The sequence below is a fragment of the Carcharhinus amblyrhynchos genome, chromosome 28, assembly GCF_965287045.1.
Source record: "Carcharhinus amblyrhynchos chromosome 28, sCarAmb.v2.hapA, whole genome shotgun sequence".
Lineage (NCBI taxonomy): Eukaryota > Metazoa > Chordata > Chondrichthyes > Carcharhiniformes > Carcharhinidae > Carcharhinus > Carcharhinus amblyrhynchos.
This window is the reverse complement of record NC_137351.1, coordinates 19,703,048-19,717,270: the sequence shown is the minus strand read 5'-3', so window position 1 is coordinate 19,717,270 and position 14,223 is coordinate 19,703,048. Positions and strand designations below refer to the sequence as shown.

Here is a 14,223-nt window from a genome sequence, read left to right as displayed (position 1 = left end):
GAATTCAAATTGCACTTTGGAGCCGTGGCGGGATTCGAACCCGGGTCCGCAGAACATTAGCTGAGTGTCTGGATTAATGGTCTGGTGATAATGCCACTAGACCTCCCCGGGACTTCAGGAATAGACAAACCCAACTTAGGCCCACCACCTCCTGATTGAGGAATTACTCGCTGATGTACAATTGAAGTGACCTTGACATTGTGCAAGTGTAAAATGGGCGTTAGCGAATTGGCAACTGCTTCCTCTCTCCTGGTGGAGATGAAGGTGGAAATGAAAGCCGGAAGAGATATAAAACAGGCAGCAGGCTTGCTCTCATCTGTTTACACCATCACGCAGTCAGAATCTACCTCTATATTTGGCAAGAATGTTGGAAGGTTGCTAGGGGAGTGGCAAGATGGTTAAAGCCACACGAAGTGATGTGTCACAGGCGCATCCCAGAATCTGAATACCACAACCACGGGACGGACCAGTGCAGGAGAAGTTATGCATGAATGGTTCCAGGAATGTAGAAGCAATGTGGTTAAATCTCAACGTCAGTGATGATTTTGCTAATGTTTACATAGAACTTACAACATAGAAGTGGGTTGTTTGGCCCAAGCAGTTCCATGTTGATAGTTATCCTCCCCACAATCCCAGGCCGTATCCATGGCCAGGATTTTCTGATTGGTGGAATCTCCCTTCCCACCATCCGCAAACTGCTTGAGGTCGAACAGAGTCACATTTTAGCCTTTCCCCCAGCCCCCTTCCCCTGATCTACTCCTGCAAGTCTAGATATTGTAGTTGGCTGAGAAACGCCCCCATTAATTGGCCATCGTGAGCCTGGATTGGAGCAGGAGTGGGCAGGGCAGTGAGGTCAAGCAGGGAGAGGGCCCAGTGGAAAGGTCAGCTGAAGACTTTATAGCCAACAACCACCCCCCTCCCCACTCCCATAAGCCCACCAATGGGAAGAACCTAAATTTCTGCCCCCCCATGAATTACCAAAACGATTCTTAAATGTTACCATGGTTTCAGGTTCAATTGCTAGCTTGATGATACATTCCTCATAACCGTTTTCTAGAAACCTTTCCTCTCCTCCACTCACAATAAATGTCCCTTATTTCTGAATCTATCATCAGAAACAGTTTGCTTCATCTCTCTGAACCCATCCAATTTTTATTTCCTTATAAACGCCATCAAATCCCCCCTTTCCTTTGAACCAATATTTCCAGCTCTTTCTCTACATGAGGCAGCACCTGGTGAAGTTGCACTCCCTCTACTCATCTGGGCTCTTTAAAACCAATTTCACAATCATTCTGCTGTACAACGTTCTTCAAATCGGACAGATCCGGGTCAACGATAACTTCATTTGTTCCTTTCCATTACATCTGTTTTATAAGGAGCCCCTGCGAGCAGCGTGGTGGCACAGTGGTTAGCACTGCAGCCTCGCAGCTCTAGGGACCCAGGTTCGATTCCCGGCTTGGGTCACTGTCTGTGTGGAGTTTGCACATTCTCCTCGAGTCTGCGTGGGTTTCCTCTGGGTGCTCCGGTTTCCTCCCACAGTCCGAAAGATGTGCTGATTAGGTGCTTTGGCCAATGAAAATTCTCCCTCAGTGTACCTGAACAGGAGGTGGCAACTAGGGGGTTCACTGCAGTGTTAATGTAAGCCCACTTGTGACTCAAATAAACTTTAAACCTTCTACAAGACTGTTCATGACTGTTGGAGGCACATTGCTATCTCCAATTTGTACTCCAATCACACCATTAAAAGGATTATAAAGAGTTAGTGGCAGCCACAATGGATCTAGCCAATGTTTGCATCATTTGATCTTTTCCTGATTTATCCCTAGCGTTTTCCTGTTTGCAAACAGGAATATCCTTTACCAGCTCAGTTACTACAATGGTTTCCTCTGAGAGGCTTGTGAATAAAACAGTAGGCGGGTTAGTCTTCCTATAGGACAGAGTCCAAAACTCCACGTGCTTCCCCAGCTGTGGTCTTGCACAGATTTACCATTGCATCTCCTACTCCAGTACAATTCCAAAACAAAGTACTCACATTCTTCACTTTCTACAGCAGCATAGTTGCCAACCTCTTTAAAACTGAGGTTCCCCATGTGAAGCACGCCAGCCACAATCTGTAGAACCATAGCCTGTTCATCAGCAAAGATTCCAATCACATTCATAGCGTGCTGCAAACAAAACATCAGTGAAAATCATGCAACATCCACACATGCAAAACAGACTGATTGGCTCTGTAAGTTGCTGGTAAAGCTTCCAAATATCCAAGGAGGTGAGTGATGTGGAGAATCTTTTGGCTCCCTGCTGGTTTACAATTTATGGTCTGTTGAATTTTTTTTATTCATGGGGCATGGGCATCGCTGGTTGGCCAGAGTTTATTGCCCATCCCTAGTTGCCCAAGGGCAGCTGAGATTCATCCACATTGCTGTGGCTTCTGGAGTCACATGTAGGCCAGACTGGGTAAGGACGGCAGATTTCCTTCCCTAAAGGATATTAGTGAGCCAGATGGGTTTTTCCGACAATCGACAATGATTTCATGGCCATCGGTAGATTCTTAATTCGAGATTTTTTTTTATTGAATTCAAATTCCACCATCCGCTGCGGTGGGATTTGAACCCAGGTCCCCAGAACATTAGCTGGGTTTCTGGATTAATAGTCTAGTGATAATACCACAAGGCCATTACCTTCCCTAAGCAAAAAGTTTTTAAGAAGTTTTCATTTATTAGTCACAAGTAGACTTACATTAACACTGCAATGAAGTTACTGTGAAAATCCCTAAGTCGCCACACTCCAGCGCCTGTTCGGGCACACAGAGGGAAAATTTAACATGGCTAATGAACCTAACCAGCACGTCTTTGGGCTTTACGAGTATTTACAAGAAAGCCTACAAGTGAAGAACTCTTGAATATTCCATTCCTTTCTGAAAGTGACTGACAGAGATAAATATCCCAGGATCTTGTAGAAGAATCAAGAAATTGGCCAGTTGATTTTGGTTTTCTGGAAAGGACTTTGTTTGACTGAACCTTCAATTTTAAAACGGGTAGAAAAACATGGGGGGGGTGCCTGGTGGCACTGTGGTTAGCACAGCTGTCTCACAGCACCAGGGACCCAGGTTCGATTCCTGGCTAGTGTCACTGTATGTGTGGAGAGTGCACATTCTCCCTGTGTCTGCGTGGGTTTCCTCTGGGTGCTCTGGTCTCCTCCCACAGTCCGAAAGACATGCTGGTTAGGTGCACTGGCCGTGCTAAATTCTCCCTCAGAACTGGCACCGGTGTGTGGCAACGAGGGGATTTTCACAATAACTTCATTGCTATGTTAATGTAAGCCTACTGCTGACGCTAATAAATAAGCGTGTAAATTTTTAAACTTTTAAACAATGGGGGACATATTATATAGCATCAACTCTGATGTCAGTTTGCAGGGCACAGTGCCACACCACGTGGGGCATTTATCCATTCAACTAATGGGCAACATAGATCTAACCACAGGGATGTTTTAAGTCAATACAAGGTGAGATGGCTGGCAACGTGAAGTCAAAATAAAACCTCACCAAAGTTTCTTGAAAATCCTTCCGGTCATTAATGTCATCCACTTTGTAGGAACCGGATTGATTGAGGTAAAAATAGTAGTCCAGGTTGGTGATTCCCAGGTTGGATTTTTGGTCTGTGGATGCTCCTTCAATAAGCTGGAAGAAAAACAAAGCTAATGAGGCTAAGTGAGCTGAGTAGGCCTATTTTCGACAAAAGTCAACATGTGCCTCAACTGCAGTTCCATAATGACACAACTAGGCTGCAACTGGAATACTAGCAAAGCAAATTCTGTTAATAACAGTGCAAACCCATACAAAGATGATCTTCTTCTTTAGTGTCCAATCCTCCATGTATAAATGAATATGAACCTAAAAAATAGGAGCAGGACTACCGTCCCCCAGGCCTGTTCCACCACTCAATGCAATCTCTGATCTTCGACCTCAACCTCAACTAACAAAGGGGTCAAAGTTTATGGGGATAGGCGGAATGTGGAGTTGAAGCCACAATCAGATCAACCGTGGTCTTATTGAATGGTGGAGAAAGCTTGAGGAGATGAATAGCTTACTCCTGCTCCTACACCTATCCAAAGTCAGGTTGCCAACACCCGCTTAGGGAATGGTAGCTGGAGAAGGTGTAAGAGTAGAAAAACAGAACATTTTAAAAAGATGCGGAACTTCTAAATGTTGATGTAAGTACAGCATCAACATTTTCTGATCTTCTGAACATTTTGCAGCATCAACATTTCTGATCTTCGACCTCACTTTCCCGTCCTCTCCCCAATTCTCTTGATTCCCTGAAAGATCAAAAATCTGCCTCTCTCAGCCTTTAACATCCACAATATCTCTGGGGTAAAGAATGCCAAAGATTCAGGTGAAGAAATTTCTCCTTATCTCAGTCCCAAATGATTGCCCCATTATCCAGAGATTGTGACCCTGTGTTCCAGATTCCCCAGACATGTAAAACCCTGTCAAATCCCTTCAGAATCTTCTTACTTTCAATAATGAGATAACCTCTCATACTTCTAAACTCCAGAGACTCTAAGTCCAAGTTACTCAACCTCTCACTTTGCTGTACTGCCTCCAATGCAAGTATACCTTCCTTGAATAAGGAGCGCAAAACTGCACAGAAACCAGGTGTAGTCTCACAATTGTAGTAATATTTACTGGGGGTGGCACGGAGGTTAGCACTGCTGCCTCACAGCGTCAGGGACCTGGGTTCAAATCCTGGCTTGGGTCTGTGTGGACTTTGCACATTCTCCCTGTGTCTGTGTGGGTTTCCTCCCACAGTCTGAAAGAGGTGCTGGGTAGGGTGCATTGACCTGAACAGGCGCTGGAATGTGGCGACTAGGGGATTTTCATGATAACTTCATTGCAGTGTTAATGTAAGCTTTACTTGTGACTAATAAATAAACTTTAAAACTTTATTTTCGTACTTCAATGCCTTTGCAATAAAGGCCAAAGTGTCACTTGCATTGCGAACTGCTTGCTGTACTTACATCAACACTTAGAATTTCCGCATCTTTTTAAAATGTTCTGTTTTTCTACTCTTACACCTTCTCCAGCTACCATTCCCTAAGCGGGTGTTGGCAACCTGACTTTGGATAGGTGTAGGAGCAGGAGTAAGCTATTCATCTCCTCAAGCTTTCTCCACCATTCAATAAGACCACAGTTGATCTGATTGTGGCTTCAACTCCACATTCTACCTATCCCCAATAAGCTTTGACACCTTTGTTAGTCAAAAATCTATCACCACCTTCAAAATATTCATTCAACCCAACTCCAGTGATCTCTGGGAAAGAGTCACCCAGAGAATCAAGACACACAGAGAAAGAAATTCTCCTCATCTTCGTCTTAACTGTACGGTTTCCATGTACGCCACAGCTGTGACTGTAACACTATATTCCGCACCTTTTTCTTCTCCCCTATGAATGGTATGCTTTGTCCGTACAGCGCGCAAGAAACAATACTTTTCACTGCATCCCAATACATGTGACAATAATAAATCAAATCAATAAACTAAATTCCATTTGCAGGAAGCCCAGCCTGTTCAGAATACTGTAATAATACTTAGTTAGCAACTAAAGTAGGTCAAATGTTTATATATATATATTTTTAATGTTTCAGCTCATTTGTATGATAGCCTTTGCCTATGAGTGAATTTGGAGCACGTCATTTACTGGTTGTGGGTTTTTTTTAAGGTACAATGTCACAAAGTGTCCTTAAGCATATATTGAGAGTGAAGAATGGCTGGATATGTGGACTTTCCACCATTCACATTGCAGACACGTCAGAGAAGTCAGCCCAATGTCTCCCTAGATCACCCACAATTTGAGTCAAACATTCTCGCTCTCGGGAAAAGGGAGAAAAGCTTTGCCACTAACCTGGTAAAAAATGTGGAAGCTTCGTTCTCCAGGATTCCGTGTTACAACTCGGGATTTCTCCAGTAGGAAGTTGGAGATTTTTCCACCATCTGGCTCCCCACCTGGGCTAAACTGGATTTCAAAGTATTTCCCCTGCAGAGATCAGTCATATTGTTAATAACAGAGAATACTGCACAAATAGAACAAACAGCAGCTATGAATTACACAGCGAAGAATTTAACTGGTGCATCAGAGCTGTAGAACTCCATGCACTTTTATATCACTATACAGTTACCACACTGCTGTGTTTTACCAACAACCATCACACATATATTTAACCTTTTATTGGACCTGCTTAATTTAGAAAGTCAAATTTAAATGGCTAAATAAGTTCCCTCCTTAGCTATAGGGTATGGAATAATGCCTAATTCTGAGCAGGGAGCAAATAAATGTACATCACTAAACTTAATCATCAGTAATTTTCCTGGTACGCCTCAAAACTTGTCTTTTTAAAAATTAGTGTTTACGCTTGAACTAAAATTGCTCCAACTTCAGAATTTATAGTTTGCAGAGCAGTCAGATGTTTCAGCGTTACTACAGGTTAACCATTTACAAAGGAACAGAAAGGAGATGCGGGGAGTTGTAGATTTATTGGTCAGTTTCTCTGTTAGGCAATCACAGGGAGCCCCCACATTCTGGGAAATCCTGGCTTGTGGTTCCTGCTTTTCCCAATCTATTCATTTAAGGATATGGAAAATCAAGCTCTGCACGTCGGTGATTCTTTGCCCAGAGTTTCCTTCGCGTGAGGCTTCCTGCGGAGAGAAGCTGATCGTGTAATCTGCCTGATTGTAGGATCAGCCCTTTAATTCACCATCAGGCCTGCAAAACCAGTCATCTTCCTGGAATGTTTTAGTTTTATAAGGCTTTAGGTAACACCCAGCAAGACTGAAAAGCAGCACGGGGATTACAGTATTAAAGTGGCTCCAATGAGCTGTAATGCTAACCCTGTACAACTAAGTTAGTTCATTTTAATTAAAATGTGAACATATCTGCTTGAGCTCTCGGGCGGCTTCTGCACGCTCACAGAATCACAGAACTGTTACAGGGCAGAAGGAGGCCATTCAGCCTATTATGTCTCAGGCAGCATCTGCATATTCACAGATTTGTTACGGGGCAGAAAGAGGCCATTCGGCCCATCACACCTTGGGCATCTTCTGCACATTCATAAAATTGTTACAAGGCAGAAGGAGGCCATTTGGCCCATCATGTCTCCAAACAAGCATCATGAATGAGTGCCATTCTCCTCCCTTTTCCCCCATATCCCTCGCTTTGTTTCTGTTCAAGTAACCCTCTTGAATGCCCCGATTGAACCTGCCTCCACCACACTTCCAGGCCCCAACCACTCACTGTGTGAAATAGGTTTGCTTTCTCACATCACATTTACTCTTCTTTGCAAATCCCTTCTTTCAAATTAATTTGCTGATGGATTTTAATCTTTCAGTTTCAATGCTCTTTTTCATAAGCTTGCTGACCAATCCCTCCACGTCCCCCAAACAGAAACAACATCTTAAATCCTCTGTTTAATCCCCCTTTGGCCACTGCAATGTTTGGGGGCGGAAGCCACTCAGTGGAAGGATTGTAAAACCAAGGGTAGATTTTTAGCCAGTGAAAAACATTAGATTAATTTGGTTATGCCGCAGGTAGGAGGAAAACTCAGTCTTGGCTATTTCATACCAGGGAAGCGGTCAGTAAGTTGATGGCTGCCCAATGGATTGAGTTGCATAAACACATTGCATTCTATTCCGATATCGTGCACATTATAAACAATGTACATCACCACGCTGCACGTGCCGATTATTGTCGGGGGTATTTGGGTGATGGGGTAGAGGGATTTGGAAAAGTCAGCGTTACTGGGGATAATTACAAACAGTTGCTAATCGGACCCCTGCGACACACCCACCAGATTCACCTTCCTGATATACGAGTCAAACTTGTAACTTCAACTGAGCCGTGATAAGGCATTGAGACAATAGCTCCCTGGGAAAGACGTGGATGGAATTCTGAGGGGATTGTAGCTGGTAAGGATCCAGCAGTTACTCCAGGAAGCATGTGTAAATCTGCAACTGCAACTATTCACAGGGACTTGACCGATAGGTTTGTCAGCTGAATCCATTCATGAACTGGTTCAAAGCTGTCACTTTTGACTTGCTTCAACAACTTATTGCTTCCTGCTATAAATGACATAATGTGAATCAGTCTGTTTTTAGCACCTGGCCTGCTAGGGAAGTGTGTACAATTGCTGATGTTAATCAGCTTCTGAAGTTGCCTGGGTAAGCGGTGGAAATCTGGTGTGATCCAGGGACAATGGGGTCGATTTTTCCTGCTGGGTGGGAATGCGGTGAAGCGAGTCTCAGCATCATTTGGCATCAGGAGTAGGGCTAATTTTAATAACCTGGCCCGGTTATATCACTTCCCAACTTTCTCATCAAACCTAGCTGGCCTGACCATTAAAACTGTATGGCTTGGAGGCTGCCTCCAAGGATTACATAGAACAGTAGAGCACAGTATAGGCCCTTTCACCCTCAATGTCGTGCCAAGCTTTGTCCAAAACTAACTATCCCACTCCCTATCATTCTGGTGTGCTCCATGTGCCTATCCAATAACCACTTGAAAGTTCCCAAAGTGTCCGACTCCACTATCACAGCTCGACAGCTTAGCTCACAGTAAGTGGTAAGGAGGGCTGTGTTGGGTTGAGGGAACCTGGGGCAGGCCTAGACTTTCTTGTAGGGCATCAGTTACTACTCCCTCACTCAAGTATCAAGGTCTGGATCAGGTCCCAATGAAGTACATTCGCAGTCAGCCAACCAGAAGCAGAGAAAGGGTAAGTAAGCCCTTGGTCCATTTATGTCCCCAGTTTAACATTCCCCAAATAATTCACCCATTAACCAGGGAACGCCATCCTAAATGACAGGATTGTGCACAAAATTTGGCTTGGTGAAAAAGTGTGTTTGACAAGAAAGAAAAATCTGGAGAAGCTCAAAGTGTTAAAACTCTTGCTTCTGCATTTGGCAATGTCAGCCTGGAGCAGACTTTTTACCTTCATCATCCATTTTTAGTTTTAATAATGTTTTCCTTTCCCTCCTGGCAATTTGCCCCAAGGCTGCTAATAAAAAGTTTATTTCCTTCCCTCAGCCACATTTGAAATGATTAGGCCCGTCCTGGTGATAATGGATAACCTTGGAGCCAAACAGAAGTCTTGGACTGAGACAGGTCGGCACAGAGTTCCTGTCACCCAGCACCCACTGAAAACAGGTGTAGCATGTTTGACAGGTGTATGTACAAGCACCTTCTCAGTAGACAGAAGACAGCTGACGTTACTGATTTTTACAACCGTGGAAAGGTGGTTGAGGAAGGCAGGCCATTTGTTTTGGACAGTGAGCCCAGACATTCACAGTGCAACTCTCTTGGGCTAGATTAGAAGCAAGAACATTTTTACTTTTTCTTTGGGCATTGGACCAAGTGTTAAAACAGTTTGCCAGAGAAATCAGAAAGTTGAACTAGTTGCTAGCTTTAACAGAGAGCCGATTTCTAGGAAAGTTGGAGTCGTACGGAGCTATTAATAGATTCACAAAGGGATTGGAATGAGAAAGATGAGGAGGAGGGAATTCGTGATTTGGTTTTCAAGAATAAAGAATGGGCTTGACGGTGCGGTTCTGAACTGTAATCTTCTGAGTGAACTCAAACTAGCATTTAAGCAAAGTCACATTAGTTCAAAAAACATTGTGTGGCATGTTCTGTCCCATTAGGATCAGCTCAGACTAAGAACATAAATAATCTCCTGCACTAACACTGCCCCGAGGTTGGCTTTTAGGACAAATGCAAAAGCGTCCATCCCCTCTATCATCTCGAGAAGCATCTACTACCTACTTGCCTTAGTGTCTTCTCACACCCGTCTCAGTGAGTTCTGAAATATAGAATGTGGAGGATGTTGGAAATTGTTGGGGTGGCACAGTGGTTGGCACTGCTGCCTCACAGCTGCAGGGGCCTGGGTTCAATTCACGGCTTGGGTCACTGTCTGTGCGGAGTCTGCGCGTTCTCCCTGTGTCTGTGTGGGTTTCCTCCGGGTACTCCAATTTCCTCCCACAGTTAAAAGATGTGCTGGTTAGGTGCGTTGGCCATGCTAAATTCTCCCTCAGTGTACCCGAACAGACGCCGGAGTGTGGTGATTAGGGGATTTTCACACACGGCACTGTTGATGTAAGACCACTTGTGACTAACAAATAAACTTTTTTTACCTTTAAATGAAGCTTGTTCTGCATCAAGTGAACAATGAATATCTTGTCCCTTTTTGCAAACTTTCTCACAACTTGCAAAGGACTTACATAAAATAAATTCATAAATAAATAAAATAAACTAAATTTATTACATAACTTTCATAAGAGCAAACCCAGCAACCTCAATGTAGAAAATGGCTCAATTTAGCACAATCTCAGCACCAAGTACATCCGATCCAAACAAGAACATAAACTGCAAAAGATGTTTTATTACAGCCAATCCTCCTGCAAACAAGATTACTTTCACCCTGTCTATAGAGAACACATATCCAGTTGGTTACTTTTGTGTTTAATTTTGCGAGCTCTCCAATTAATCGCACAGATTTGCCAACCTTTTTAACCATTCCTGTTACTTTTTTAGAAAGTTTTATTCCTCCTTTTCCCGTTTCTTTCTCGTACATTCTGTTGTGATATTCCTTTCTTTTATTTAGGCTTCCAACAATTAAAGACATAACATTGTGTCATAAAATTATAGAATTCCTGACAGAGGATTCATCTGGCTCCCACACGCTGAAACTGACCATTTTTGATTTTCCAACTTTAGTTTCTGATCTTCAGGAAGCTGGGAGAGGTTTCCAACTCCACCGGCCAGACCTGCCATTTCTCAATTCTTTGTGTAGGTGATTGACTTACAGAAGAGATACACCGTCACAGGTGGCACAGCGGTTAGCACTGCTGCCTCACAACAGCAGAGACCCGGGTTCAGTTCGGCTTGGGTCACTGTCTGTGTGGGGTTTGCACATTCCCCCTGTATCTGCGTGGGTTTCTTCCGGGTGCTCCATTTTCCTCCCACACTCTAAAGATGTGCGGGTTAGGTTGATTGGCCGTGCTAAAATTGCCCCTTAGTGTTATGGGGACGAGCTAGGGTAAATATATGGGGTTATGAGGATAGGGCCTGGGTGGGATAGTGGTTGGTGCAGACCTGATGGGCTGAATGGCCTCCTTCTGCACTTTAGGGATTCTATGAGGAATTGCTCAGTACATGCTTGACCTTTGACTGCATGACAGCGACAAATGCACAGAGAAACTGCTAAAAATCTCACTTGCATTTGAAGTTTATTTCCTTTCTCGAAACATACTGTTGTTTCTGTACTTTCTGTATTTGTTGTAATAACAAACACTTTATTCGAAAGTGGTTTTGGAGAACCAGCACATTAGAAAAATATAAGATGGAGACCATTTAGTCCCAGACAGCTCCTACTCCATTTCATTTCTGGCATTGCCTCTCACCTTGTTGCTGAAACCCAAATACTAACCCTGCAGATTTATCGTGTGAATAATCTTCGGGTCTGGCAGAGGGGAAGGAAGCAAAGGACTGGGAAAAGGTGGAGCTGCACCAAACCGTGCTTTCTGATAATATCCAGGACATCATCAAACCCACAATCAGCCAGTCCTCTCACCGTGGCAGAATCAAACAGATCCTGGGGGTTTGATCTGTGAGGAGACTCACGGGGCGCTGACGGTTTGCCTGGAGAATGTGATCAGGGATGTGGTCATCTACACCGAACATGCCAAGTGCAAGACGGTCACTGCCACGGATGTGGTGTTCGATCGGAAAAGCCAGCGTCACACTCTCTATGGATCCAGCAGCTGAACAACTCAAACTCAGAGCAGGGCGCAAAGGCACTGCTACCTCACAGTGCCAGGACCCGAGTTCAATTCCTAGCTTGGGTCACCGTCTGTGCGGAATTTGCACATTCTCCCTGTGTCTGCGTGGGTTTCCTCTGGGTGCTCCGGTTTCCTCCCACAGTCTGAAAGACATGTTGGTTAGATGGATTGGCCATGCTAAATTTTCCCTCAGCATACCCCAACAGGCAGCCGAGTGTGGCGACTAGGGGATTTTCAGAGTAACTTCATTGCAATGTTAATGTGAGCCTACTTGTGACACTAATAATAAATAAACAAACAAACAATCCAAAACTGTGTGGGTTAGGTGGATTAAGCATGCTAAATTGCACCGTAGCGTCAGGAGAATTAACAGGGTAAATAGGTTGGGTTACAGGGATAGGACCTGGGTGGGATTGTGGTCGGTGCAGGCTCAATGGACCAAACGGTCTCTTCCTGCACTGTAGGAATTCTATGATTGCACTGATCTCGTTGGCTTGCCCTGTTTCTTTAATTTAATTGTACTTATTCTTGAGGATGTGGGCGATACAGGTAAGGCAATGTTTGTCGCCCAACCCTTTGTTGCCCCGAGGCCACAGAAGAGTCTGCCACGAAGCGTGGAAGTGGATTCTCCGATCAATGTTCTGGGTTGTTAACTCAGCTTCATAACCATCTCGGCGAGTGGCGAAACCTGAATTCAATGGGACGGGTACTTTGTGGGCTGGTGCCACAGAAATGATAATGAATGCTGCCGACTGTTGCGAAAACCCAACGAGTTGACTCGGGATTGTCAGACTTGCCTCAGACTGCATTGCACGGAAGAAGCGCGAGGTGAAAAGAGAGAAAGAAAGCTATTACACTTTGCTCGTTCATTCAAAAGCCAAGTGAGAGCCAATTCAGAAGCAAAAAGAATGGCGCTGGAGCGAGGCAACTTCTTGCAAACTGGCCCCTCTAATTTCATCTTTTATTCCCGTTTTGCACTTTCAAAACTGAATTCTAACTCTTCTAAACTTTCTAATGAGGCTCTTTTGAAGTCTCTTACATTAAGTGCTTGCTTAATACTTGATGTTAAGTATATTAATGCATGCTCGGACTCCTCTGCCAAGCTGTGTGAGAGAAAAATTTTCCCAAAGGTAGGAGGGTCTAAAACTCGAGGGCACAGGTTTAAGGTGAGAGGGGAGAGATTGAAAAGTGTCCAGAGGGGCAATTGTTTCACACAGAGGGTGGTGAGTGTCTGGAACGAGCTGCCAGAGCTAGTAGTAGAGGTGGGTACAATTTTGTCTTTTGAAAAGCATTTAGACAATTACATGAGTAAAATGGGTGTAGAGAGATAGGGGCCAAATGTCGGCAATTGGGATTAGTTTAGGGGTTTAAAAAAAAGGATGGCATGGACAAGTTGGCCCGAAGGGCCTGTTTCCATGCTGTAAACCTATGACTCTACGACTAAGTTGATCTTTCCCTTCACCCTATCTGTACTTGCAACACTACATTCTGCGCCCTATCCTTCTCTTCTCCCTATGTACTCCATGAACAGTATGTTTTGCCTGTATAGCTTTCACTGCATCCCACCACGTGACAATAATAAACAAACCAAATCAAAGAAAAAGAATACAACTAAACTCTGACATTTAAAGGAGTCAGAGTTCAGGAGACGATGTTGAAAGAGGCAATCTTACTCGTTCCCTCAACAACAGAAATTGGTATGTAATAGGAGGGAGTGTTAGTCTCAACTCCTCCGGTTGGTCTCATGTTAAGTGGTTTGTTGTAAAGACATGAAAGGTCTCAGGTTCAACTTGCTAAAAGTTAAAGTTAATTTATTAGTCACAAGTAGGCTTACATTAACACTGCAATGAAATTACAGTGAAAGTCCCCAAGTCACCACACTCCAGTGCCTGTTCAGGTACACTGAGGGAGAATTTAGCATGGCCAATGCACCTAACCAGCATGTCTTTGAACTGTGGGAGATAACCGAAGCACCCGGAGGAAACCCAAGCAGACACGGGGAGAATGTGCAAACTCCACACAGACAGTGACGCAAGCTGGGAAGTGAAGCCGGGTCCCTGGCACTGTGAGGCAGCAGTGCTAACCACTGTGCTGCCCCAATATTCCTCTTACAGACATCTGGACTGGGGAAGAGAAGGGGGCGGTGGGGAGGGGCTGCTGATTTCCCCACGTATTTGTATAGTCTGCCACCACCTATACAGCCTTCAGCAGGGAAGGGGAGAATGTACAACTATATACATTAAAAAAACTCTTCCAGAGAAGAAAGATCTGCTCAGATGACTCAGCATTTAACGAACAGTTATGGCCTTTCATTCATGTTGGATTGAGATAATTATTTGGTACTGAAATGTAAACAAGGCAAGTACACCCCCTGGCAAAGTTAGAAAAGTATAATTTC

General features: G+C 44.1%; 1 protein-coding gene across 3 annotated transcripts in view; it reads right to left on the bottom strand.

Moving 5' to 3' along the window:
- myo1ea (myosin IEa) overlaps positions 1–14,223 on the bottom strand; it is a 151,546-nt gene that overhangs the window by 68,465 nt on the left and 68,858 nt on the right. For all 3 annotated transcript variants that reach the window (XM_080214452.1, XM_080214450.1, XM_080214451.1), the window contains exons 7-9: positions 5,905–6,036; positions 3,545–3,679; positions 2,033–2,165 (exon numbers count right to left, since the gene is read on the bottom strand). In XM_080214452.1, the coding sequence (XP_080070578.1) occupies positions 2,033–2,165; positions 3,545–3,679; positions 5,905–6,036 (400 nt within the window). The remainder of the gene's footprint in view (positions 1–2,032; positions 2,166–3,544; positions 3,680–5,904; positions 6,037–14,223) is intronic.